The sequence below is a fragment of the Ursus americanus genome, chromosome 15, assembly GCF_024610735.1.
Source record: "Ursus americanus isolate L20-20 chromosome 15, mUrsAme1.1.p, whole genome shotgun sequence".
NCBI classification, from domain to species: Eukaryota; Metazoa; Chordata; class Mammalia; order Carnivora; family Ursidae; genus Ursus; species Ursus americanus.
Window position 1 is genome coordinate 38,652,986 of NC_142141.1, and position 25,980 is coordinate 38,678,965.

General features: G+C 43.0%; 1 protein-coding gene across 8 annotated transcripts in view; it reads right to left on the reverse strand.

Moving 5' to 3' along the window:
- RAI14 (retinoic acid induced 14) overlaps positions 1–25,980 on the reverse strand; it is a 144,304-nt gene continuing 118,324 nt past the window's right edge. For 5 of the 8 annotated variants that reach the window (XM_045787217.2, XM_087867944.1, XM_045787220.2 and 2 more), the window contains 14 exons: positions 25,304–25,368; positions 21,001–21,058; positions 20,231–20,301; positions 18,515–18,621; positions 17,599–17,777; positions 17,304–17,332; positions 15,917–16,003; positions 14,751–14,837; positions 12,355–12,412; positions 9,302–9,420; positions 7,113–8,648; positions 5,796–5,945; positions 2,424–2,489; positions 1–1,848 (listed from right to left, as the gene is read on the reverse strand). In XM_045787217.2, coding sequence (XP_045643173.2) covers positions 1,771–1,848; positions 2,424–2,489; positions 5,796–5,945; positions 7,113–8,648; positions 9,302–9,420; positions 12,355–12,412; positions 14,751–14,837; positions 15,917–16,003; positions 17,304–17,332; positions 17,599–17,777; positions 18,515–18,621; positions 20,231–20,301; positions 21,001–21,058; positions 25,304–25,368 — 2,690 coding nt within the window. In that variant the 3' untranslated portion in view covers positions 1–1,770. The remainder of the gene's footprint in view (positions 1,849–2,423; positions 2,490–5,795; positions 5,946–7,112; positions 8,649–9,301; positions 9,421–12,354; positions 12,413–14,750; positions 14,838–15,916; positions 16,004–17,303; positions 17,333–17,598; positions 17,778–18,514; positions 18,622–20,230; positions 20,302–21,000; positions 21,059–25,303; positions 25,369–25,980) is intronic. The other 3 variants (XM_045787214.2, XM_045787216.2, XM_045787215.2) reach the window with 3 other exon arrangements.

The window sequence follows — 25,980 nt, forward strand, 5'->3', positions numbered from 1 at the left end:
TGCAAAACGAAACAAAAGTTTATTTTCTGCAATACCTTCTGTAAATTACAAAGGCCCAAATGCTAAACTACAGCATATAACTTTTCAATATTTAACCAGAGTACTTATAATAAATATGCATCCTGAAACAAGATAAAAGGGTACACTTTGTCAGGCATCCTACAAAATGTCTCAAGTTTTATACTCTGCAGCATTTCTGCGCGGGGGCAGGAGTGGGGGGGGTTGCTTGTATTAAGGGCTGTGACAAAAAGTCCTTTCACATTTCTTTGGAGCATTTTCGAAATTGCTGAACTATAAACAACTTGAGAAAAGTAACACCAAGCTTGAAAGCCATTTTTGCTTTGCTGTCCTTGGTCCTCATCCAATAGAGATGAACACATCCTCTGACACAGCCAAACACCCTGGGCGCCCAGGCGGCCCTATGGTACGTGGGCCGTCAGGACAGGCCGCTGCCCTTTTATACACTTCGGAGAGGTCCGTGCTCAGCTGACATCCCTCCTTACGAACAATGCTGTAAGGAAGCTGCAAGCAAGTTCAAACACCTTTAACCTGAAAGTAAAGTGAACAAAAATATTTTCCCCCACGACCTTTGCTATGCACCATCACGTGTACCATACTGGGATTTTAGTTTCAATGCTGGAAAAGTGATGGGTACTAACAGTCCTTCCGGAGATCATTTACAGGTGCTGGTAGAGCTGGGGCATTCAAAAATACTCAGTGGGCAGAAGGAAATGTGCTACAGTCTAAGGACACGATGGCAGAAAGTCTAGGGATACCGGTGGCAGCTCGTGGTGAGTCTGGAATAGGAATAAATACATAACTACCCTTGGCTGTAGCGGAAAACTCTGAAGAAAAAGGCTTTAAAAAAGGCGCAAGCACGGTTACCTAAAAATACTTCGTTAATAGAGTCTAATGTCGATTTCGCTTATGTAGGGGTTTAGCTATGAAAACATCGTTAAGAGCCAATAAAAATATTGTAGAGAAAAAAAAACACTTTTAAAAAATTGAGGTTAAGAACTATGAGGCATTTCTTTTGGCTGTAAACACGCAGTTTACCGTCCCTTGTTGAACACAAACGTCTGGATTCCTGAGCTTCACGGATAACAGCAGGAGGCCAGTTTGCATAGAAAATCTGCAATATGTCAACAATTTGCTTTTGTTTTTCAGCTTCGGATTTTAGTGAACAGTGCTCAGCACACCGCGGGGCTGCCGAGCAAGCAGCGTGATGAGCCGTGTAAGGCAGACGGGGGGAAACGAAGGAAGGAGAGTTTTAAAATCCACAGGAAGTCAGGATGAAGGCTCTTCAGCGTGCACCACATAAGGAGTGCCAGCCTAATTTGGTCAGAAGTTGAATCGTGTTTTAGGATTGGAAACCAAAGGCAAAAAGAGCCCTCCTGTGCTGAACGGCACGGCCTGAGTGGGGGACGAAAGCAACGAAGGCAACGAAGCCCCTCGGCTGGGCAGCCACCGGGGACGGTGCCCACCCGCCAGCACCAGGACCAGACCCCCTGCGTGTGGCTGACCCCAGCTCCGGAATCTGAAGGGGTAACACCGTGTGTCACCCCTGCTGCTCTGAAGTCTCTAAGCGGTTCTGAGGAGGACAGTCTTCTCCAGGGCGCGGTCCTCAGAAAGCTGCCTTTGGAAAGGGAGAAAGCTATGCGAGGCCACGGTGCAGATCGCGAGTGAGCACGACGGCAGTGGTTGCCCACAATGCCAGATCTAACACAAAGACGGACAACAAGGGGGCAGTGTCCTGCCAGGGAATCCATTTTACTTCTTCTGGGACTGGTTTTTACACATGGTAAGGATTTGCTTCAGTACTTTCTGGACATCTTCATCCATCTGGCCCTAGGAAATTCAAACAAAAGACACTCATTAGAACCTGAGTTGAGTCCTGGCAGTCTCCCCTAGGGAATGGGACGGCTGGCTGAGACGAAGCCCTTGGCGTTTCCCCCAGATCTTCCAAAGGAATGTTAGCCTTATCGACTCCCACATTTCTATGAGGGACAGAGAGAGGGCCCTGCTCTTTGCCCTCTGGAGGATGAGGAGGCCTGGGTCCACCAGAGCCTCTGGCAAAGGGTTTTCTGGGTCTCAGTTGCAAATGTGAGCCCAGCCGAGCCACCAAGAGTCCTGCGGTGAGACCGTGAAGATGGCTCTGAGAATATGCGCACGCCCGAAAATAAAGCCCGGGCTGCTGCTCCTGGTGGGGTAGCAGCCACATCCTCCCTCGTTTCGCAACAGATGCTGAGGCTGCTCGCCCTCAGTGGTGCAGGGCTCCTGACAAAATCCAAAGCGAAGCAAAAGGCATTTTAAAGCTTCTCGATGTAAAAGATTCCCCTTGAATTTTCATTTGTTCTACTGGTTTAATGATGGGGGTTGGGTGACACCTGCTGTGGTATATACTTCACAGGCTGTCAGCGTACCTGCACGGCATATAGAAGATGCATTCTGTAAACAGATATGACCTCCTGGTGTTGTTTCTTGCATTCCTGGGAAGAGAAGATGTGACATTGTTAAGAGCTTAGGAGACTTTTAAAGAACAAAACCAAAAGACTGTAAGAAAGCTGTGGCCAAATGCTCCCCAAGTGACTTCCTCCAGCAAATGCTAGCATGTGAGGCTTTTAAAATTTTGGGCTCACTGGATTGTATATTACTGAACACTTATCACTATTTGTAGGGAAACATTTGTTGATACTCTTACGGGAAAAAAATCTACCTATTTCATATTTTGGTATGTCAACTCTAGAAGAAAATTCATGAAAAAGTAGTTATTATATAATCCCACCTTTGTTGCAAGAAATATATGTAAACATATTTATGCAAATACACAGACACATTCAGACAAAGTAAATCGTGCAAAGAAACCTAACAAATGTAAAAAGTGACCATCTCTGACTGGTTGGATTATGGACCATTTATAGAAACTTTTCCAGAGTCTTCTGTATTTTCCAACTTTTCTACAATAACCAAATATTTATTAATTTAAATTTTAAAAACCTATTCTTTTTATTTTTTTTTTGAAGATTTTATTTATTTATTTGACAGAGACAGCCAGCGAGAGAGGGAACACAAGCAGGGGGAGTGGGAGAGGAAGAAGCAGGCTTCCGGTGGAGGAGCCTGATGTGGGGCTCGATCCCATAATGCCGGGATCACGCCCTGAGCTGAAGGCAGACGCTCAACGACTGTGCTACCCAGGCGCCCCCTAAAATCTATTCTTTTAAGAAGAGTTACTGGTCTCTCACTATATAGCCAGTCATCTAGTCCCCAGGGAGCTCAATTATTCGGCTGTCGGTGAACCCAGGAGATGAACAGGGTGGGGGCACCAATCTCAACTGGTTCCTCAGTACAGCTGCTCATGCTTTTATTTCTCCTTGTTGAGCTATTATTCCAATTCCTCTCAGTAACTATTTCAGGAACCTTCACTTGGCTCTGAACTTTTCTAAGGAGATGGTTTTCCTCCTATTTCAGGGTGAAAATTGAGACCATCATATATAGATCGCTCCCAAAGTCCACAGAAGTCCATCAACACGCTTCTCACCTCCTTCCTATGAGTGTTAGAACATGAGTTGTCCTTCCTATTCAAAGACAACCTTTGAAACCTCAGTCCTTTGAAGGTCACACCATTAGAAGGTGGGCCTAGGACCTCCTCCTGTGTTGTTTCCTCTCACCTTTTGGATACCTCCACTCAATCATTTAAAACTTTATCTCCTGATCATTGTCCTCCTTTCCATCCCATTTGGATGACTGCGATATCCACATGCATGAGCCACGGATACCTCGGTCTCTCAGTTTCCTCGGTGTCCACCTCAATGACTTGCTCCTCATCCTTCCAGCCATGCACTCTCACGGTCACAGCGCTGCCTCTGTCATTACCTCTGAAATCTCAGAAGAAAGCACCTCACCCTCTGGTCACCGGCTCCTCTCTTTCCAGCAAATCTACTTTAGGCTCCCCTGCCTCCTGCTGGGTTCTTCAGCCCCGTCAGATGCCTGCCTCCTCGGTCACTTCTCTAGGGCAGCCCACTGCAGGCCGGATTCCAGCCCTCCACCCCACTGGGACTGTCCTTGCCAAGGATGCCAAGGGCCATCAAAATGCCACATCCTAGTCCTTGCCGCCTCCTCCCTATCCCTTCTAGACTCAGCACAAGCATCGCCCCCTGCAAGGAGCCTTCGGAGACATTTCCTCCATCTGCCCAGAGCATGCTAGGCATCTCTCTAGCAATGGGTGCTTACCACAGTGAGAATATGGAAAGTTGTCGAGCAGAAATTCGGTGAAGGCACGGACTGTGTCTTATTCACCTTTAGATCATTAGCACCTTGTGTATATTCATTGAATGTGTTGAAAACTGTCAAAATGATTGTATGACCATCAGCATTTTAGCTATAAATCTGTGACAACCACTTCATCAGAAAAATGCTCTGAAGAGCTGCTTCACTGCTGGAGCCGATAACACAAAAAAGCTGCTTTTGTACTCTGGGGCCAGCCAGAGTAACGACTCGGAGACCCGAATTCACCAGTCTCAAGTCTGTACCAAAGAAATCCTACAGTCCAGGTCCTGTTTGTCAATGGAAACTGGAGATAATCCAGGACAGGTGAACCCTTGGCTTCCCGTGGAAAATGTAACATCCCCTTGTCAACTAAAACCTTAATAAAGGTTGTGGGAGGTGAAATAATGGCCCTCCAAAGATGTCCACACTCAAATTCCCAGAACTTGTGGAATATTACCTATATGGTGCCAGGGACCTTGCAGTTGTGATTAAGTTAAGGATCTTGAGATGGAGAAAAAGTGTATTCTGATTATCTGGATATCTCTAAATGTCATCACAAGGGTCCTTATAAGAGAGAAGCAAGGTCAAAGGTGGGAGTAGGAGATGGGAGAGCAGAGCCAGGGCTGGAGTGACAGGCTCTGAAGCTGGAGGTAGAACCCATGAGCCAAGGAATTTGGGTGGCCTCCAAAAGCTAGCAAAGGCAACGAAATGGATTCTCCCCTAGAGTCTCTAGAAGGAACCAGCCTTGCTGATACCTTGCCTTTAGTGAAACTGATTTCACACTTATCATCTCCAGAATTGTTTTTAAAGATTGTGATTCATTTATTTGAGAGAGCAAGAGCTAGCATGGTGGGGGGAGGGGAAAGAGCAGAGGGGAGGGGAGAGAGATAAGCAGATTGCACTGAGCGCAGAGCCCCACACAGCTCCATCCCAGGACCCTGAGATCACTTCCAGAGCCAAAAACCAAGAGTCAGACACTTAACTGACTGAGCCACCCAGGTGCCCCAATCTCCAGAATTTTAAGAGCATAGATTCTGGTTTTAAACCAAGTTTGTGCTGGTCTGTTACAATAGCCATAGGAAAAAACTACAGCTATGGGAAGAACTTTCCCAGGTCAAATAAGGAGAGGGGCCAAGAAGCAGCTTCAGAGGCACAGACACACACCTATCAGGGATCCCGGCCCCTAACAAGAAAAAGTTCGTGCCACTGCCAGAGACGGTAGTGGCCGTGGTAGAAAGATGGACAGGGGGTGAAAAGTCAGTAGATACGTAACCACGAAGCCTGCGCCACTGTCCAGCCGACTCCTCCCTTCTCAAAGACCCAGGTGACCCATGTCGTTGCAGGTGACGTGCGGGAGCGCCACCACTCCCTCTTCCTGCCTGCCCGCACCCTGAAAGTCTTCAGTCAGTTGCTCTGCAGAGCACCGCTCCCAGAGGCTGGGACTCTCCTCACCCCAGCCCGCCCCCCGCCCCCCCACACTGGGCAGGTGCGTGGAATCGGCCTGGCCTGCCAGCCCCAGCCCCACTCACAGCCAGCTGGTTCTGGAGCTGTTTGACCTGCTGCTGCAGCGCTTCGAGCTGCTGACTCTGCCGCTTGGACGAGCTCGCGGAGTAGGAGAGCTGCGAGAGGCTGTTCAGCGCCTCCTTCAACTTGGTCACTTCCTTCGACATCTCATTGATCTGGCGGGAAAGGAAAACTATCAATAGGCAAGAAAGAGCCTGTAGAAACAAAATTCCAGAGAATTCTAAGCCTTGAACATAGCCTCTTACTGGCTTCTGGGACTCAAGGCTTTGGAACAATTTCTTGTTTATTTTTTAAAGAAAACCCACAAAACGAAATAGGTGACAAAATCAGCAAACCCACATGGCCCTCTAAGGCCACTATGTTCAAATAAGGGCCCCGGATTAAACCTTGTGCTTTGAGGCCGGAGAGTAACAAAAGCTATGGCACTAATTTCCTTTTTCATTCTGAAAGGGGCTATTGTTGAAAAAATAAATCAGAACCAGGATTTTAGGCATTCTTTATTTGGAGACAGCTATGTCTTATTCAATAGCGCTGACACAGGCAACAAGGAGTAAGTTCTAGGAACCCTGATTTCTCTGGACATCTTGCTTTAACGTAAACTCCTCCCTGCAACCCGGCCTCTGCCTTCCGACTCCCTGTACCCTTGGCTTTGGAAGCTCTTTTTGAAATTTTCATTATATTAAAGGAATACCCGATCAACAGTGCTCTGACCAGTGCCGTTCAGAACACCTGACCCAGGGGACTGGGGATGCAGAGTGGATTCAGGCTCGGAGCTATTCTCCAAGTCCCCCTTTGTATTCCTCCTTCCTCCAAGCCACACCCAGCCCATCTCCCCACATTCCCCCCACTTCTCCTCCTGTCCACCTTTGACAATAAGGGCCAGGGAGGGCAGTCCTTCCACTGACTCAGGGCAAAGCTCCTATGGCTTAGGGAAGCAGGATTAAGTCTGGGAGTATTTGGGTTTCTGTATGATGGAAGAATGTGTCTGGATTCCATGAGTTGAAGTTCAAGATGGGTCACAAATGCCTTTCAGTTTGTGGGTTCACTTCTGATCCCTGCCACTTGGCAGAGTGTCTGTAAAATAATTTTAAAAGGGAAAATACGTGCCACATAGGTGAAAATGCTTTAATATAAAGGGACTGATAGAAGATCAGTGGTTTTTTTTAAACAAAAATGTCCAACCTACTATTCTTAATGTGGCCGTGGGGTCAGAGGGAGTCACATGCAGACCTTTTGTGCATTCACAACAGGTCAGTGCTAACCAACGCTAAAAACGTTAACTGTGCTAGCTAGAAACGCGACAGCAATGGAATCTCACAAACCTTCTTGTCTTTATCCTCCTCCAGTTTGGAAGAGCTCTCCGACTGTCTCTTCATTTCTGCCAGCTCTTCCTGAGCGTCCTGGAATTGTTGCCGAAGTTCATTTGCTTCCTGCTCCTTGGCCTTTAAGAGAGCCTGAACATTCTCCTTTTCCCTTTTCATTTGTGACACCTCACTTCTCATCTGGGTGAGCTCCGAATGGGCCTTCTCTTTCTCTTTTACTGAATCCTTCAATTTTGAGGCCAACACACTCACCTCGCCTTCTAATGATGACTGGAGCTTTGCATAGGCAGACCTGGGCACCATGGCGTCGGTCATGGCGGCCTTCTCTTCCAGAAGCTGTTTCTCCAGCCTTGCCACTTCTCCTTCCTTGCTTGCAAGGTGCTCTTTGAGACTGCTTATTTTTTCCTCCATCTCTTTGGCGGTAGCCCGCAGCGTGGTTATCACTTGCAAATGTTCTGTGATGGAGACCGAATTCTCTTTCTGGGAGTCCACCAGCTGTTTGAGCTGGGTCAACTCATGCAACACCTTTGAGTACTGAGACTTCATTTCGGACAAGGCCTCTTCTGCCTTAGCTCTGGATACGTCTGTCACTTGCAGCAGTTTCTCATGCTCCGCTTTGTGGATGTAGTCGGCCGTTACGTCTTCCAGAGATTTCCTCTTCCTATAATCCTCCAGCTCGGCCTGGGCTTCTTTGTACAGCTGGGACAGCTCGCTCACCTGTTTATTGAGTTCATCGATCATCCTGTTCATGGCCTCTTTCATGTCCCCGGCTTCGTCGCCGGCCTCCTGGGTCATATGACTCTTGAGGGCATCTTTTAATTTCATGATTTCTTCTTGGGCTTCTTGGTACTTCTCAAACAAAAATGCTTTCTCTTTATTCATGTTCTCAATGACAGAGCAATATGAACTTTTCATTTCCTCATACTCTTCCACGGGAGGCTTGATGACCATACCTTTCTCCCTCTCTACAAGTTTTTCTTCTAACTCTCTCACCTTCTCTTTATTTCTTTCACTTTCTTCCACCGCATTCTGGAGGTCCTGCTTTAGCACATCTATTTCCTCCTCGGTGATCCTCAGCTCCCGGAGACGCGAGTAACTGTCCACGCTTTCGGGCGAGACGAGGCCCAGTTTCATCTGCTTCTGCACGTTGAGGACTTCTTTCATTGCTTCCTCGTACTTGCTCTGGGTTTCTTTCAGTTTCTGGCTGAGGTCGGAGCTGTTCTCTGAAATCTCCACACTGTTCACGCACACCGACTCGGCCCTTCTGGACCGGAGCTCGGCCTGGAGCTGCTGCTTCTCTGCTTCAGAGCTCTCCAGTCTCTTCTGCAGGTCTTGCAAAATCTCTTGTAGTTGCTGAATACGGCCATCGCTGTCCAGAGTGGATTTACTTGAAGAATGTGGTAAGACAGGTGGAGATGATTTGGAGTCTGGGGGAGAGGTGTCACTAGGTTTGCCCAGGGGTGGGGCCAAGTCAGTTTGAGTGGAATGGTAGGAGTCAAAGCTCAGGTCTGCTTCTGCCTCCTTGGGTGACTTGGCCTGGGAAAAAGGCAAGAACGAAATGGCACCAAAGATGTGGTCAGGTGAGCAAGCAACGGGGAGGAGAGAACAAACCCAAAGCTTATGTACGGGAGAGCCACAGGGTCCCTTTATGTGTACCCTTGCCCCCTGACAAAATATGGTCCCGGACATGAGAGGCCGATTAATGACACTAAGCTTATTCTTTGCTCTATTAGGACCGCTGATGTGTGCCACTTTAAAAACACGAGATTTGTTTTGGCTCTAAAGCCTCTGACTCGTAATTTTTCCTTTGCTTCTCATATTATTCCAGTTGCCAAAAGGGGCAATGGGCTTATTAGTACAGCTACTTCTTATTTAAGTTCTTAAATCTGCTAAATGATCAGCTCTACACATGCACACACACACATACACGTATATGTCATAAATAACACACACTAAGTATATAATTATGTGTGATTGACCAATTTAGCAATTTACAGAAATGGAGTTAATGAATACCTCCTCTCTCAACAAACAGATAATTTCAAACTATAAAATGCTTGAGGCTAACTATATTAAAAAAGGAAGAAACCACTGGAGATGTTTAAAACAAAATATCATCTGACTAACCTGAAAAATCCCCGTAGTCTGACCCTACAGAAGAGTCCCGTGGTAGCAATCTCTGTACCCACCTGTAATTTATCTTGTAATTCCTTATTGTGTAAGGTAAGAGAAGCGACTTTTGCTTGCAACAGGACAAGAAGATCTTGTTGGTCGGCTTCAGAACTTATATCCAATAAGCTATCAGCACCTTGGAAAAGTGGAAAGCAATTTAAAATAATATTTAAAAAATTAAACCAGTCTTTCTCTGACCTTTAACCAAGTCACTTTCTACCCAACCCTCGGCTTCTTCCTGGCTCTGGCTCTGAACAAAAGCCCCTAGCAGCTGGGTAGAGGAACAGCAGTTCCCGGGTCCTGGGGTTCCCTTCCTGGGGTACCCCCAGCACAGGACCGGATGCCTGGATGTATACAGCTCATCTGAAAACTGATGGGATTTGCTCATACATTTTCCATTCGCCTGATTAAGTATCATACCTTGGTTGCTTTTTTGTTCCTCCCATGACTAAGTCCCATTTCTGTGAATCCTTTTAGAAGTATCCTGGTTCACTTCTTATCCCTACCACCGTTACTCTAGTTCGAACTTTAGCCCCTGGCTTGGAAACCCTGCAAACAGCCCTGTAACAAAGCTCTCTCTCCTCTCCATAGGACAAATATAGCCTTGCCCAACACTGTCAGGCTAATCTTCCTAAAACATGCTTCCTAAAACATTCCTGTGGTTCAAGTGCTTTAATCACTCTCTCTCTCCAAAATTAATCTCCAGACTCCTTCCTCTGGGTTAAGGCCTCCATCATCTGGTGTCAATGTACTTTTTCAGGTGTACGACCCATGATCTCTAGTATTACATCTTCCTCAGATTCAAACTTTCCATCATACCCTCTATATTCTCAACACAAGGCTGCTGCTTTAATTCTTCATGCCTACGCTTGTCCTTGCAGCATTTCTTCGGCTAGGTTACTTGTAGGCATCTTTCAGGACCCACGTCAAACTCTGCTTCCTCCTTACAGCATTCGATGACCTGATGACCACCCCATCAGGAAATGGTCTCCTTTGAATCCCACAATCCCACTGTTGGTAAACCATCACTTTCTGACATCCTACTGATTATTGTGCTGAAATGGCATCTAAAGCAATATTACTCAAAGTGCTCACTGAGACAAGAACCTTGTTCCAGAACGGCATTCAGCAGTGTTCCAATGGAAAAAAGAAAAGTCTGCTGGACAAAATAGTTTGCTTAGCGGTATTGCTGGATGGCTTTCTGGTGCAAACTTCTTATTTCCTGTAGACTGGCAACAGTTTACAGACCACAATCTGATAGCGCTGACCTACATTCTTTACTGTTATGTTATTATTTTCTCATAGCCATTTAATGCAAAGATGAAAACTTTCATCTTAATTTGGAAGGATGCAAAATGACATCAGAAGAAATGCTTACTTCTGATGTCTGGTGCCTAAACCACAGCTTTATAGAGTCCCCTTGATATAATGTCTGGTGAATTTGGAATAAACCAGAGCATGACTATAATTCTAAGCTACAGAAATTACTTCTCAAATACAATGGAGGGGCGCCTGGGTGACTCCACTGGTTGAGTGTCTGATTCTTGGTTTCAGCTCAGGTCATGATCTCGGGGTCCTAAGACTGAGCCCTGCATCGGGCTCTGCGCTCAGTGGGGAGTCTCCTTGAGGTTCTCTCTCCTTCTGCCCCTCCCCCTACTTGCACACATGCTCTAAAATAAATACATTTTTAAAAAAATAAAATATAATGGATGGTTTTAAAAGAATCCAATGTAACACGTGTTCAATTAACATGGATCTCTGCCAGGAATTCGAAAGCTTAGTATTTCTAAATTCTGTAAGTTAAAAGTTCCAAACACATAAAATGCATAATAGGCTAAGAAAGTGAATGTGACATTTTAAATGGACTCTGGGGATACTGTACTGTACATTCTTAGAGGGTAAACCCGCGGGATAGACTCTTAAGGCAATAAATTAAACCCTGTCTTGGTGAAGACAGTACAATTGCGTGTGACTTTATTAACACTGTGTCTTTGCATATATCTAAAATCCAAAGCAGGAAAGTTAGATCGTGCAGCCACGGAGGTGCTCAGTTGGCTCTCCTTTCAGGAAATAACCTGCTGCCCAGGGGCAAGGAGTGCTGCTTGCTGATGGTGGCAGTGGACCTCATTGCAAAATAATGTTTTATTTAAAATGCCTAAAAGTGGGGGGTGCCTGGGTGGCTCAGTTGGTTAAACGACGGGTTCTGGTTTTGGCTCAGGTCATGATCTCAGGGTCATGGGATTGAGCCCCACACTGGGCTCTACATTCAGGGGGGAGTCTGCTTGAAGATTCTCTCCCTCTGCCCCTCCCTCCACTTGTGCATGCATGCACTCTCTAAAATAAATAAATAAATCTTTAAAATAAAATAAATGCATAAAAGAGAATAACCAGGCTATAGTAACTTAAGAGCTGATTTTGTAATACACCAAATAACCAGATCTGGCAGCAGGTCTAATAACTGCCATATTTCTAGTAGAGAGACTGTAAATGATATTTCAAGACACCCGCAATTACAGTTAGGTGACATGACATTATCTGTGAACTCTCTTGTTGGCAAAGTCACCGGTCTGCTAAGATTACTGGGGATTATTTGTCTATATTCATAATTGAAGGAAGTGCTAACATTTAGTTAGGGACAAATGAAACAGAGACATATTTTTTTCGCATCCATGCTTAGAGACTCCTTAAAATCCAGGTGTACTCCGGAAATATGGAAAGTGTCAGCCTGTGTAGTACTGGCAGGTCTGGGTGCCAGGCACCCCAACCTCCCTATACTCCTCCAGGCTTTGCCTTTGCTCTTTTTTTTTTTTTTAAGATCTTATTTATTTATTTGACAGAGAGAGACAGCAAGAGAGGGAACACAAGCAAGGGGAGTGTGAGAGAGAGAAGCAGGTTTCCCGCCGAGCAGGGAGCCCAAGGCAGGGCTCGATCCCAGGACCCTGGGATCATGACCTGAGCTGAAGGCAGATGCTTAACGGCTGAGCCACCCAGGCGCCCCTGCCTTTGCTCTTAAATGGCCATGGACTACACATCTGTCAAAGAAACAAAAACAGCTGCCCCTTCATCTTACCTGTAGTGCTGTCACTTAGTCTGTCTTTGTTTTCCCGTATAGAACTGATCTCAGCCTGCTGGAACGTAAAAATGATTTAAAAGAATATTCCTGACTGTAGTATTCCATGAGAGAAGCAAGCAAATTTTCCTCTCTGAGTCGACACAGAACAATTATCCTTCTAGAAGAAGTTAGAAAATCCCCAGGAAAGAAAATATTTTAAAATATAAGTGAATAAAAATGACAATTATCTACTGAGATATAATCTCTAAAATGTTAGATTCCAGAGCATATAATCTCAAAATATTTTTCAGAAATTTCATTAAGTATAATAGAAATATCTTTTAATATTATAATAACTTTATATCTACATCCTAAAACTTGAGATGGAAAATATTACTTTCACAAGTCAAATACAAGTTTTATCTATCTGGGTAATACATTGATCAAAATACATTAGAAGTATTTTTTAGCTTTACTATTTCATAAATTTACTAGTATTAATGTATTATTATTAATATTTCTAAGAGAAATTGTAGTAAATAAGACCTGTCAGGGAAGATAAAGGTAATTTTATGGGGAATAAAAAGTTTTACGGTCATGGACTGATAATCTAAAGATTTTCTCTTTGTCCTTGAATATCTGTCTGTGAATACACTGCAAAAGTTCTTGCAACTTCAAAGCCAGACTTTCATTTCAAAACAAAATACAACGAGTTGCCAGAAATTACTATGTTTCATCCAGATGAGCCATAGACCTGATAAGAGAGAGAAGTTTTCAGCAAAGGAACTTTTGTGAAAGCCCAAATGCTAAAAATAAAGTGGCTCATTTTTGGCAAGTGCTTATCTTAATAGAAAGCTGTCTTTTCACTTTATAAAAAGATGTTTATTTTAATTTTTCAACTACCTTAAGGTACAATAAACGACATTCATTTAAAGTTTATGGTATAAGGAGCTCTGATAGATATACACCCATGGAACCACCACCATAATCAAGATGCAGAATGTTTCCATCAACTCTACAAGTTTTCTCCTGCCTCAACACAGCCAATCCCTGCCCACCCTATCCCCAGGCAACCCCCACTCTCCTTTCAGCATTATCTAGAATTCCTATACATGGAATGTCATGGGTATGGATTCATGCCAGGTTTCTTTCACTCACCATGATGACTTCAGATCCACCTACGATGCTGCCTGGACAGCTTGCCTTCTTTTTTTATGGCTGGGCAATAATTAATTGTATGGACATATCTCATTATCCTCATGCAGTCACTTGCTGACGGACATTTGGATTGCCTCTAGTTTTGGGATATGCGAATAAAGCTGCTACAAACATTTGTGCATACAATTTTTCGAGACATACATTTTAATTTCTCTTGGATAAACATCAATGAGTGGGCGGCTGGATCATATGTTAAGTGTATGATGAACTTTTAAAGAAACTGTCGGCTCCCCAAAGTAGTTTTGCTACTTTACATTCCTACCAACAGAGCAGGACAATTCTAGTTCTTGCCCACTATCACCAACATTTGGTATTTTTAAACTTCAGCCGTTCTAAATGGTGTCGCTATTTATCTTTTGTGTGTGTGCGGGGGGAAGGTTTAAAGAAATGAAAGAAAATCTTTTTGCATTCTATTTCTGAAAATTGTAATTTGTGATATTATCCTTTGGAATGCACTGTGTCCTCTGACCCATAATCAGATTCAAAGATATTAGGGTACTAATAGGGTATTCATCTTAAGAATTTACTAATAAAATCCAGTTAAAGTGGGGTAAATGTCAGGTTGACAGAATCTTTTTCAGATCACTGTGCATCCAAGTTCAAAGAAAATTTATCTAGTAATTCTTAGATGGGGGAAAGCAATATACAACGATACCACTGCAATTTCATTTTAACAATTACAAATTTTATTTTCCTTCCAAGCATAATTTCCTAGTGATGGATAGATAAACGGATAGTAAATTGAAATATCCTCCCATTTATAAAAATACTTTCCAACAACAAATCTAGAGAATCGGGTAGAACAGATTTTCTAAAATTAATGCATATTAGTTTACAAAAAACCTTAATTAAAAATATAAGATTACTTGTGAGAAAGACAGAGAATAATCAACATTTCTTTCTTTTTGATTGACATATATCAACTTGATTTAGTAAGAAGACTGGCTTATCAGTTCTTATCTTTGCTCCTTTTTTTAGAAGGAAGAAAATGAGTTATTACTTAATGAATATGACTTATTCATTCTACTCTGTGTGTTTGGAGGCCAGGCCAGAAGAAATAACAGGGTGCTTCATGAAGCAAAGGTGGTGAACCAACCACTAGCGAGTCTATTCTGTCTCACCCAATGCTGGACCACTTAAATCACATCTATTCTGTATCTTAAGATTCAAAAGTATTGAACACAGAAAGGAATTACCTTGAAGGGTGGTTCGGCAAAAAACACGGATTCCTTTCCCGAAAGTGGTGTTGAAGTTATTGATCTTGGGGAAGACACATCACTCAACTTAAAAGACAAAATGAAAATCACAGATAAAGAAGGCTTCTTCAAAGTCTTTTCTTCTCCAGTGCCAAAGAATTCACCTACTTAACCAATGCAAATAAATCTAATGGTAACCATCCTTAGTCTCAATTAATTCAAGGGTATTTTCAACTTAATGCAGCCCCTCAAATACTTTCCGAAAGTTTGCAGAATATAACTAATTCTGCTCCTGTAGTCACAAGAAGCAATTTTCAAAACCTATAAAACTGTGGCATGTTAAGGACATTATCAGTGAATATGCTCACAGAGTTAACATAACTTATCAGAGGAGAGATTTCTCTCAACTACTTGAGAGATTCCACAGACACTGAGCTTCCTCCTCTAGGCAACAGTCACCATAAGCTCAGAAATGAAAACTTTTAATATTAACCAACCTTCAATGTAATTAGAAAGGCAAATGTATTTTAGCAGTGTTTTAAGAAACCAACTAAAATTCATATTCAATTAACTGCCTCACCAGCCACCCATCCTCCCTGCCTTTACTTGAGCTGTTAATGCAAGGTACTAAAAGTAGACTGAGCTTCACTTAAGGAAGAAGTTTCTGTCATAAGATTTTGAGGAATTTCCCTGAGTATTTTTTTTTCTTCCTTCCTTCCTACTTCCCTCCCTTCCTCCTTTCCTTCTTTCCTTCTTTCCTTCTTTCCTTCTTTCCTTCTTTCCTTCTTTCCTTCCTTCCTTCCTTCCTTCCTTCCTTCCTTCCTTCCTTCCTTCCTTCCTACCTTCTTTCCTTCCTTCCTTCCTTTCCTCCCTTCCTTCCTTCCTCTCTCTTTCTTATTTATTTATTCCTTGAGGCTTTTAAAAAAGATACTGTTCAATTCCTCAGCCTTGCAATAAATAAGAATCAACATGATTTCCATACTAATAATCAAAATCCTTCATACCACTATCTGTAATTGAAAACCAGTAAAGAAAATTTTAAATGTGCTTAATGAAGGGTCAATCCTAAAACATTTGTTTTTGGCCTAAACACAAAATGACAAAATCATGGCTTTTTGTTGGTGTTGTCGTACATTTGTTCACTGTTGGTTTGCTTTTGTCTTTACCTGGGTAGGACTGATAGGAGGTGGTGGAGCTTTGCGTTTTTTTGGAGTTCCACTTCTTTCTGAGCTTAGTTTAGAGACTTGATCATGCTGGAAGTTATCACAGTCCAAAGAACGGAGGTGGGTTAGTTCGGTTAGTAAAGTCTGAACAGCTTCATCAAACAAATGAGAAAAACCTCAACAGTTCATGCATTTCTTACTTTATCAAGATCTGACATCTGCTACCAACATAAAAATAAGTAATATGCATGCTCCAAGTGTTCTTCCAGCAGCCCATGCTTTAATAGCCAGAAAATATAAAACACAAGACAAAACCAGATTAAGTTGGTGTAGAGAACGGGGAAAGTGGAGGATGTCTGCCCCAGTTTAGAACCCAGGATACATTCCTAGTCTAGCTTCCATCTTAATGCAAAGCAGTGGTATTTTCACCACCTTTGCATTACTTTCACTCCTTTCCTTAAGGAATGTTGATATGGGGGCAAGGGGAAATGTCATCTCTGAAGGTTATAAATAAGTAACGCAGTTAGTACCTAATAAATTCAGTACTATTTCTTGTTTATGATAATTTTTCAAGAATCTTGATGTATAAGTAAATAAATATAACAGCCAACTATACAACTCTTCAAAAAAGGAAACAACACTGACGATGTTTTTAGGAAAAAACTCCAAAATAACAGGGCAATCTTCTCAATTTCTGTCTGTAACTCTAACGACATTTTAGAAAAGTTCCAGTTAAAATGAAAGGGCAAGCTAAACCACTTATGCTCATTAAATATCTAACACTGCCATGGATGGAGGTCTATAATCCATGGGATACACAAGCATTTAAAACGTTGTTTGTTCGCAGAGTTAATCAAACATTTTTACACCAACAGAAAATATTAGTACATTTCAGAAAAAGATGAATATATAAGTAGGAAGGTTTAAAGTTACATGCTTTGGCCACAGGGTAAACCATTAAGAAAACATTTACCATCTTCTAACAATGAATCATTTATTCTTTTTTTTTTATGTTCAGTTAGCCACTGATAGTACATCATTAGTTTTTGATGTAGCGTTCAATGATTCATTAGTTACGTATAACACCCAGTGCTCATTACCACATGTGCCCTTAATACCCACCACCCTGTTCCCCCTCCCCTGACCCCCCTCCCCTCCAAAACCCCCAGTCTGTTTCCCAGGGTCCATAGTCTCTCAGGGTTCATCCTCCCTCTCTGATTTCTCCCCCTTCAGATTTCGCTCATTTATTCTAAAGATTGTTCACTCTTTAAGTATTTTTAACATAGTTTTTGTCACTTTTTTAGTGGACCACAGAATGGTTTAATTAGGACAATTTCAAGGTCCCACAAGCTACAATGACAAAAAAATTCTCTCCCCCAAGGATAAATACCTGCTTTGGTTTTGTTGGTGTCTTTAAATCTGCAGAGGAAAAAGTGGGGGACAAAAAAAAAAAAAAAAGAACTGTAAGAACCATGACTCACATCCACTTTGGGTGGGGGACACACACACACACACACACTCTCACACCCATACACACAACAAACACAGTATCTAACAGTTCATTTTTCTTCAAGAATATGTTTAAAAGAATAATAAAGTAGATCATATTGCACACATTCCTTTACCCTTTGGGGAAAATGGAGTGGATAAATTTAAAACAACACTGGCTATTTTCTTTCACATACCAGAATCCTGAGAGATTTTTGATAATAGAAGGCTTTGAATTGCTGTATTTTCTGAGAGTTTGGAATAATGTAAGGCATTGTGTCCAAGAGAATCTACAAGGTTTAGGTCTGCACCCTTTTTAATTAAGGCTTCCACGATATTAGAGCTGCTGATCTCACAAGCCAGCATGAGAGCAGTTCTAAAGAAAAAAGGAGACACCAAATTAGTACTAACACAATGGGAAAACACTTTCTTGGGAAATCATTTATCTTGGAAACAAGGAAAAGAAGATTAAGTACACTTAAATATATATACTTAATCTTCTAGGGAATTTGAAATGTAGTGCTAGCGAGATGAAATTAGGTATTTTTTTTTAACTTCAGATTAAATCAAAACATTAAACTATATTAGGTCAAATAACATAGACATAATCTTCTAAACATAATCTTCTAATTATGACAGAATTTAATATGATTGGCACAAACCATGTCCTCCTTTCACCTCAAGCATTTTAAAGTACCTACACATCATTACGACTATTTTTAAAGCAGCCAAAGTTTACTCGTATTTAATTTCGCATGAAAAGCCATTGGAAATAGCCTAGTCACTTTAGTATTCAATAATCTCATCACAGATACAATGATGTTCCCAGAGGTCTGAGGGAGATTTTTAAGTCAAAACAGATCCTGGATTATCACAAGTGGCAGGAGGGGCGCCTGGCTGGCTCAGTCGGTAGAACACGCGAGTCTTGATCTCAGGGTCATGAGTTTGAGCCCCATGTTGGGTATAAAGTTTACGCAAAAAAAAAAAAAAAGGCCAAAAAATGAAAAACTTAAAACCACTTTCTAACAAATGATCCAAAAGATAGCTGTGTTATTTTGAGGCTCCCAGAACATAGATATCAGCGAAATCCCATGATTTCTATTTCTGTGGTACCTTCCATTTTTGTCCCTGGAATTTACATCTGCTCCATGGTCCAGGAGAAAGCAACAGACCTCACTGTGGCCATTTTGTACTGCGAGCAGCAGTGGTATACTCCCATCCTAGGAGACAAATGCAGACGGGTGGTAACTCAGACACCAAACGCCAGAACTGCGAAGGCCCTGGTCTTTGCACATTTATCCCTGAGCTGTCCTGCCACCATGCCAGTTTGCGTCCCCGCTGTGTGCCGTTACATCTCAGCACAGCTCTTCTTACAGAGCTGCACCGTTAGCTTTTCCGCAGGAACCTCAGCCTCTTGGGCTGCTCGTTCCCTCGGCGACCATCGCTCCGTCTGGTGACGCTGTGAGAGAGGGGAGCACCGAGGACGGAAAGGCTCAAGGCAAGTATACCATGTTTACTGAGGGCTGGCTCTGTGTTTCCAGGTGGTGGCAGCTTCCTCCAAGCAAACTGCACGCTTCCTTCCATTCATTCCACTACTCCCTTCTAAGAGACGGCACGCTTTCATAACCTCCCAGGTACCAAAACAGAACAGGAGTTAAGAGTCTGTCTATTCCTGACACCTGACTAGATAAAAGATCAATGGAAAGAAGGATTTAAGATGACAATTGGCATTCCTTTAAAAAAAGAAAATGATGTTGAATCACTATATTATATACCCGAAAGTAATGTAACCCTGTATGTTTACACTGGAATTAAAATGTAAAGAAATAATAAAATAAAAAATGTAAAAAAAAAAAAAAAGGGAAAGAAAATGAGATCCCAACTCACAAATCATGCAAGGAAATGAAGAATTTAAACACTATTTACAACGGAAAACCAAAGAAAAAAATACTAGAAGAATATATAGGTGACCATTCCCACAATCTTAGTTCTGAAGGGGTCCGAACTCAAATGATACAAACCACAAAAAAGAAGCTTTTGTTCTGCTTTTTCCTTGAACATACCTCACAAATGGGGTTGATAGTAATTTTTAAGGTAAATGTATTCAAATAGGCAAAGGAAAAAATAAATTACAATATAGCCAATGGTTTTAACATGACAATTTAAAAAATATAATTGCTGCTTAAAGATTGAGTATTTAAAACAGAATTTCAGACATTTCTAAAGAATTATCTCTGTGAAGTTATAATAAATACTTTCTGGTTATAAAGTACTGAGATTCAGGGAGTGGAAATTTATCTACAGATTCTATATACTCACTTAACAATCTCCCCATCAGGTATAATGCATGCATGTCAATTCCCATCCTATGGCGGGAAATTTAACTTTGTAACCAGGAGTGACTGGCAGGTAAATTTACTCTCAAAATAGCCCAGGAAGGTTAAAATAGGCTAAAAACAGACTTCAAAGTTGGCAAACCCTAACCAAAGGTACCCAAGATGATACATGGAAAAGAACAGAAATAATAGAACTTCTTTTTAGACTTATCTCTAAAAATCAAGAGAGTAAAGCCTTATTAATATTTAGGTTGACGGCAGACGAGCTCAGAAACATACCCATCAGGAAGTACATGTTACAACATGGCTTATTAATGCTTCCGGGACAATGGGAAGAATACTTGAATCCATTTGGCCGAAGAGGACCCAGGTTGGAAAGCACTAGCCTTGCCAAACGCTTAGGTCTCTGAAGTCTTCATGACTTTTGGAAGTAGCCCACAGGGCTCTAGAAACCAGTATCCATCTCCAACTCTAGTAGCCTCCCGATACTCACCAAGTCCTTGAGGTTTATGGGGCTTTTGTGCTCGCAAAGAGCCTGCACGGCTTGAAGGCAGCCCTGTGCCGCTGAGAGAAAGAAGAAACACCACAGCCCGTCACAACGCTGCTCACACAAGGAGGGCCATCAAACACTTTTCAGGACGGAAAGATCGTGTCCCACCCAGTTTGCCTACGTTACTCTGGTTGCACCGAAGAGAAATGGTATCAGGAAGGTTAGTTAAGGTGTTCTTAATGATTGTTAAATTTCGATGTTTCCAGACCTAAAGCTGCCAGTTGCCCTTACACACGTGCTTGGTTTAGTGTTTTGTAAGGACTTAGGTTGTCCACGATTAGCACTAAGGGAAATTTATAAACCTCATCATTCCTGAGTTTGGTGTCAGCGTTTTATTACTTGGAGCTGTGTGACAGATACTCACAGACAGTAAGACAGAACACTGATAAATAAAATTGGGGTTTCTTCTGATCCCCAAATCCAAAAAATGTGTATCACACCTTACATGAAATCTACACATGCCTTAGTTTAAACAAGAACCTTACATTAATTAAAATATAATAACCATGACAATTTTTACTGATTGTCTGGCAGGCCATGGATGAATTCTAGATGTGTTCCTTGATACAACTCCACACGTTTTGCAAACTGAGGGAAATTTAAATTCTAGGAATGACAAGAGACAACAGCATCAGAAATAAAATGGCTTGAATGAGGAAAAGGAAAATTTAGTATTTCTTGTGGCAGAAGATAAATAAGAGACTGAAAGTCACCTGCATAATGTAAAGCTGTTTTCCCAGAACTGTCAACGCTTTCGGCTGGGCATTTAGACTAGAAGACAAAAATAAATAAATACACATAATAAAATTCAGTTCTGTTTAGTTCATCCTTCTCCTACAAGGTTATGATGTATCTTATTAGGAAAAGTATAAACAGAATAAGCCCCGATTGCTGTGCTCCAAGGTCTACAGTCTCCTACTTGGGGGGGGGGGAGTGGGTAGGGGGAGCGGGACTCATTTCCAAGTAATCGTGACTTAGGCAAAAGGTCACCTCTTTGTTGCTTTGGCCACCCTGTCCTCTTTCTCACACTAGCACCCCATCACCAGCAGATCATCCCCACCAGCTCACACACATGCTCTAGGAGTTCTCATCTTGATTCCTTCTTTTCCCCCATTTCCTGCCCTAAATCTCTATCCCCCTTCACAAAACCAACTTTCTGTCAAGAACCACCCATGTGCGATCCATGCTTCCTTACTTCCCATTCACTTCCAAACCCAGCGCAGCTGCGTGCTGTCCTCCAGACCCCACAGAGATGGCCCGAGTCGGTCACCAACAACCTACATGTTTCCCAAGACAGTAAACATCTGGGTCCTCCTCTTACTGCAACCCACCCCCTTCTCCGAACACTCCTTCCCCTCAGCTCCTGGAACCCACATCAGCTGGGTTTCCCCGCCCCTGCCCTGGCTACTCCCCCTTGGTGAGCCAAACAGAACCTTGGGGTCCACCGCTGCTCTCTTCCTTGGTAATCTCAACCACACCCATCTAGAGGCTAAAGACTCTCAAATGGAAACCTTAACAATACCCACCACAAGAGTACATAGTAGCTATCACCTGCCAGGCTCCAAAGAATTGTTTTAAGGCTCTTACCAACCCTAGGTAGGTACTATTATCACTCCCATCGTCGTTTGAGGAAACTGATCCACAAAGAAGTTAATAATTTGCTTAAGTCACAGGAACTGGCAGAGCCAGGATTCAAACCCAGACGTGCTGGGCTAGAGCCTGTATTCTTATCTGTACACAACAGACGTCATCTCCGAGCGCGGGCTGGATAACCCACTGCCTATCTCACATTCCTGCTCCCTGTAGGCACCTCACGCGCAGCCCAGCCTACACTTCTGGCTTCCTCTCCTGACATGTCCCTATCTTTGTCAACAGCACCATCACTGAACTAGTCAACAAGCCAAAGACCACTGGATCATCTTTGATTTCTTCTCCTCCCCCTCCTCTCCCATCAAATCCACCACCACGCCCTGTCAATTCTGTGTTCTACTCTCTCCTGCCCCGTGACGCCCACCTCGGCTAAGCCAGCACCTTCTCACCCAGACAAGCTGTGGCCGCCTCCCAGTGGTCTCCAGAGCTCTGCTTTTGCCCCTAGTCTCTATAGGACTAGTATGATCTTTTAAAACTGTGACTATCATCCGTAATCCCTTAAAAGCTCTCCACAGTCCCACGCTGTGCTCAGAGTTACAGTTGTCTGTCGCGCCACACAGGCCGGCACCCCGTGTCCTTCTTTCTCCTCCTCACTCGTTTTACCCCAGGCTTTCATTCCTCCCTGACGACAGCCTTTCCTACCAGAAGCCCTCTGTACTTGCTCTTTCTTTTTTTTTTTTTAAATGATTTTTTATTATATTATGTTAGTCACCATACAGTACATCCCCGGTTTCCGATGTAAGGCTTGATGATTCATTAGTTGTGTATAACACCCAGTGCACCATGCAATACGTGCCCTCCTTACTACCCATCACCGGTCTATCCCATTCCCCCACCCCCCTCCCCTCTGAAGTCCTCAGTTTGTTTCTCATAGTCCATAGTCTCTCATGTTTCATTCCCCCTTCTGATTACCCCCCCTTTCTTTATCCCTTTCTTCCCCTACCGATCAACCTAGTTCTTATGTTCCATAGATGAGAGAAATCATATGATAGTTGTCTTTCTCTGCTTGACCTATTTCACTTAGCATTATCTATGATCCAGCCATTGCACTACTGGGTATTTACCCCAAAGAGACAGACGTAGTGAAGAGAAGGGCCATATGCACCCCAATGTTCATAGCAGCAATGTCCACAATAGCTAAATCGTGGAAGGAGCCGAGATGCCCTTCAACAGATGACTGGATTAAGAGGTTGTGGTCCATATATACAATGGAATATTACTCAGCTATCAGAAAGAACGAGTTCTCAACATTTGCTACAACATGGACAGCACTGGAGGAGATAATGTACTTGCTCTTTCGTCTGCTCGAGAGATGCTTTCCCCTTGGCTCTTTCCATCGTTTTCAGCTTAAACATCATCTCTTCCATGAGGCCTTCCCTGCGTATCCACGCACACTCCCCTCTGTCAGTTCTGTTAGTTTTCTTCATGACGTTGTGTGATTTGTAATGTGCATTTGGGGATTTGTTTACGAGATGGCCAGCTCCATCAGGATAGGGGCTGCTCTGTTCTCTGTTCATATACTCAGTGCTTGACACAGTGCATGATGCCCAGGGGGCACTTGTTAAAAGGGTGGGGGGGCCTAGTAGGCTCTTGGCGGGGGAGGGGGGTTAGACTGAATGTGAAGAATCTCACAACACTCTGTGCTCACTGCCTCGAGGAGGCACAACTTTAAAGTGGGAGCCACTGGAGAAGAGAAGTCTCACCGGCAGACAGTAAGAGCAAAGGCCTAGAGAGCCTCGAGGGGATTAAGTGCAGAGGGTCAGGGAGGGCAGGAGATGAGAGTCCCATCATGGAGGGCAGGGCAGAGAATGCCAAGACACAAGTGAAGAATTGGCTAGAGAGGTCCAGGACCCCAGGAAAGCAACCCATTAGTAGGACATCAAAGCCTCAGGTTTTAGCAACAATTCAGAAAGAAGAACAGCAAGTTTGCAAGTTGGAGGCAAGAACAGGCAATGTTAGAGGGAAATGCCTGTCTGCAAGAAGAATGGAGATCAAGTTACGACTTACCATGCTTTGGCCTAATTTTAGAATAGCACAAGGAAGTGTTTAAAGGCTTCAAAGATTCCAGAGAAAAACCAATCCATTTGCATAACCAGATATAAAATTACATTAGAGGCTAGAATATCTGGTCCCTGCCCATGAGGATTTCCAGCTTGTCAAGTTCATTCTTCCTGAAAATCAGAGCCAGATGCAAAGTCTGGATAGCCAAGTCAGACTGGGAATGGAGATTTAAAATACAAATAAGTTAAAATAAAAAAAATTAAGGGAAGACCAAGGGTATGGGAGACAGCGTACTGGGACAAGTCAGTGATTTGTCATTTATCCAGAGTGCCAGATCTCAGAAAAGGCAGATAAGTTCTATTTTAACTGTTTTAAGAGAAATGCCTCATAATAATAATAAAAAATAATAATAATAATCACAGATGTTGATCTATTTTTCTTGAATTTCACTTCAAAGACCCGTTAAGGTTACACATTCCTGGCATTGGTGGCAGCTTGCATCAGGTAACGCAAGACAAGAAGTTGTGTGATCAGCGGAGCACGACAAGTTGAAGAATGTGACCACATTTCTGCATTAGAATTGCAAAGGCAAATTAAAGCAAGATGCTGGGTCCCACACAGTGCTCACCAAGGCTGAGACAACAGCGCAACAGAACACACAGTCCTCCAAGCTCAGGTTTTATTGCTCTGGGCCCTTCCTGAAAACCACCAGCCTGCATTCTGACTGGCAACAGCTGGGTGTTACGGTATGGACTGTTATCCGGAGTCCGTTAAATATTCATCTTGAAAGATGTACACACGTCACCCCCCTAAGCGATCACTATAAATGGGCGAGGTTAGCAAAGCAAGGAGTTGGCTTAAAATTATAAAGAAGAATAAAACCAAGAACTTGAAAACTAAGAACTAAAAGATAGAGTGGTTGAAGTTCTGTTTCTCAAGCAGAGTTGTGTTCTGCCAATGACAGAAAGCATACTAGGATATCCGAGATCTTACATGGCAAGGGTCTCCAACAGCACGGGAAAAATTTCTAAAATTGACTATGTAAAGGATACAAGTCTTTTAGAAAAGAAAATGAGGAGCTGAGTCAAGGAGAGAAAAAGGCTGGATCCCAGGAAGACGCTCCAAATTCTGATTAGGATCCTCTTCTTGTATCAGTGCACTTGCTATGGAAACAATCTCTTCCCTGGTGATCATTTAAATAATGACACCTCTTAGGAAACCAAGATTCTGGGATGGCATTTAAGGGAGTGTGTGAGAGAGAGAGAGAGAGAGAGAGAGTGTGTTCTTTCATAAATAAGGTTACTCTTAAAATTTTTTAAATGACATAATTCTCAAAATGTATCATTTTAAGTCGTTCCGTTTTACCTGAAGGAGCTTCCGGACGCACTCGTGGTGGCTGTTCTTGGCTGCGAGGTGCAAAGCGCTGTGTCCTAAATGGATTAAAACACATTTTTGGAAAAAAAGGCCACACGCTTTAAATCCCTTTCTTATCTCTGTAATGAAGACAACTATGAGGAAATAAACTGTCCCCCAACAAAGACGGGATTGTTACTCTTGAGGGTAAGGCCTCAGCTTCTTATCTGGGAAGTTCAGTGACAAAGAGCAGAGAACACAGAGCGTGCTGCCCACTGGGTAATGCTCTGAGTCTACTCCAAGTGCCATTTCTCTCGGGGTGCCCCAAAATCCGGGCTAGAAGCTCACAAGCGACGCATGATAGCAGCTCAGCTCTGCTTTCAGCTGTCAGTGTATATGCCAGATGTCCTGCGTCCACATCGGCCACACCAGGCTACGACTACCAAAGGCCAGGAACCCAAGAGAGGCCGCCTGTACGCCAGCTGAGAACATTCTAAACACCCACACACTTAAATCCGGATTTCCGACCTTTCATTTCCCTCTCCTCCAGATGTGCTCCAGCCCCTGCATGGAAATTACCTGGAGTTTTCAGATATTCAAAATCCTTATGTGGAAGAAGGGAAAGCGTTGTAATACCAGTAATTCACTATTAAAGTGGTATCTCCATACGTTCCCTTCATAGAACGTGA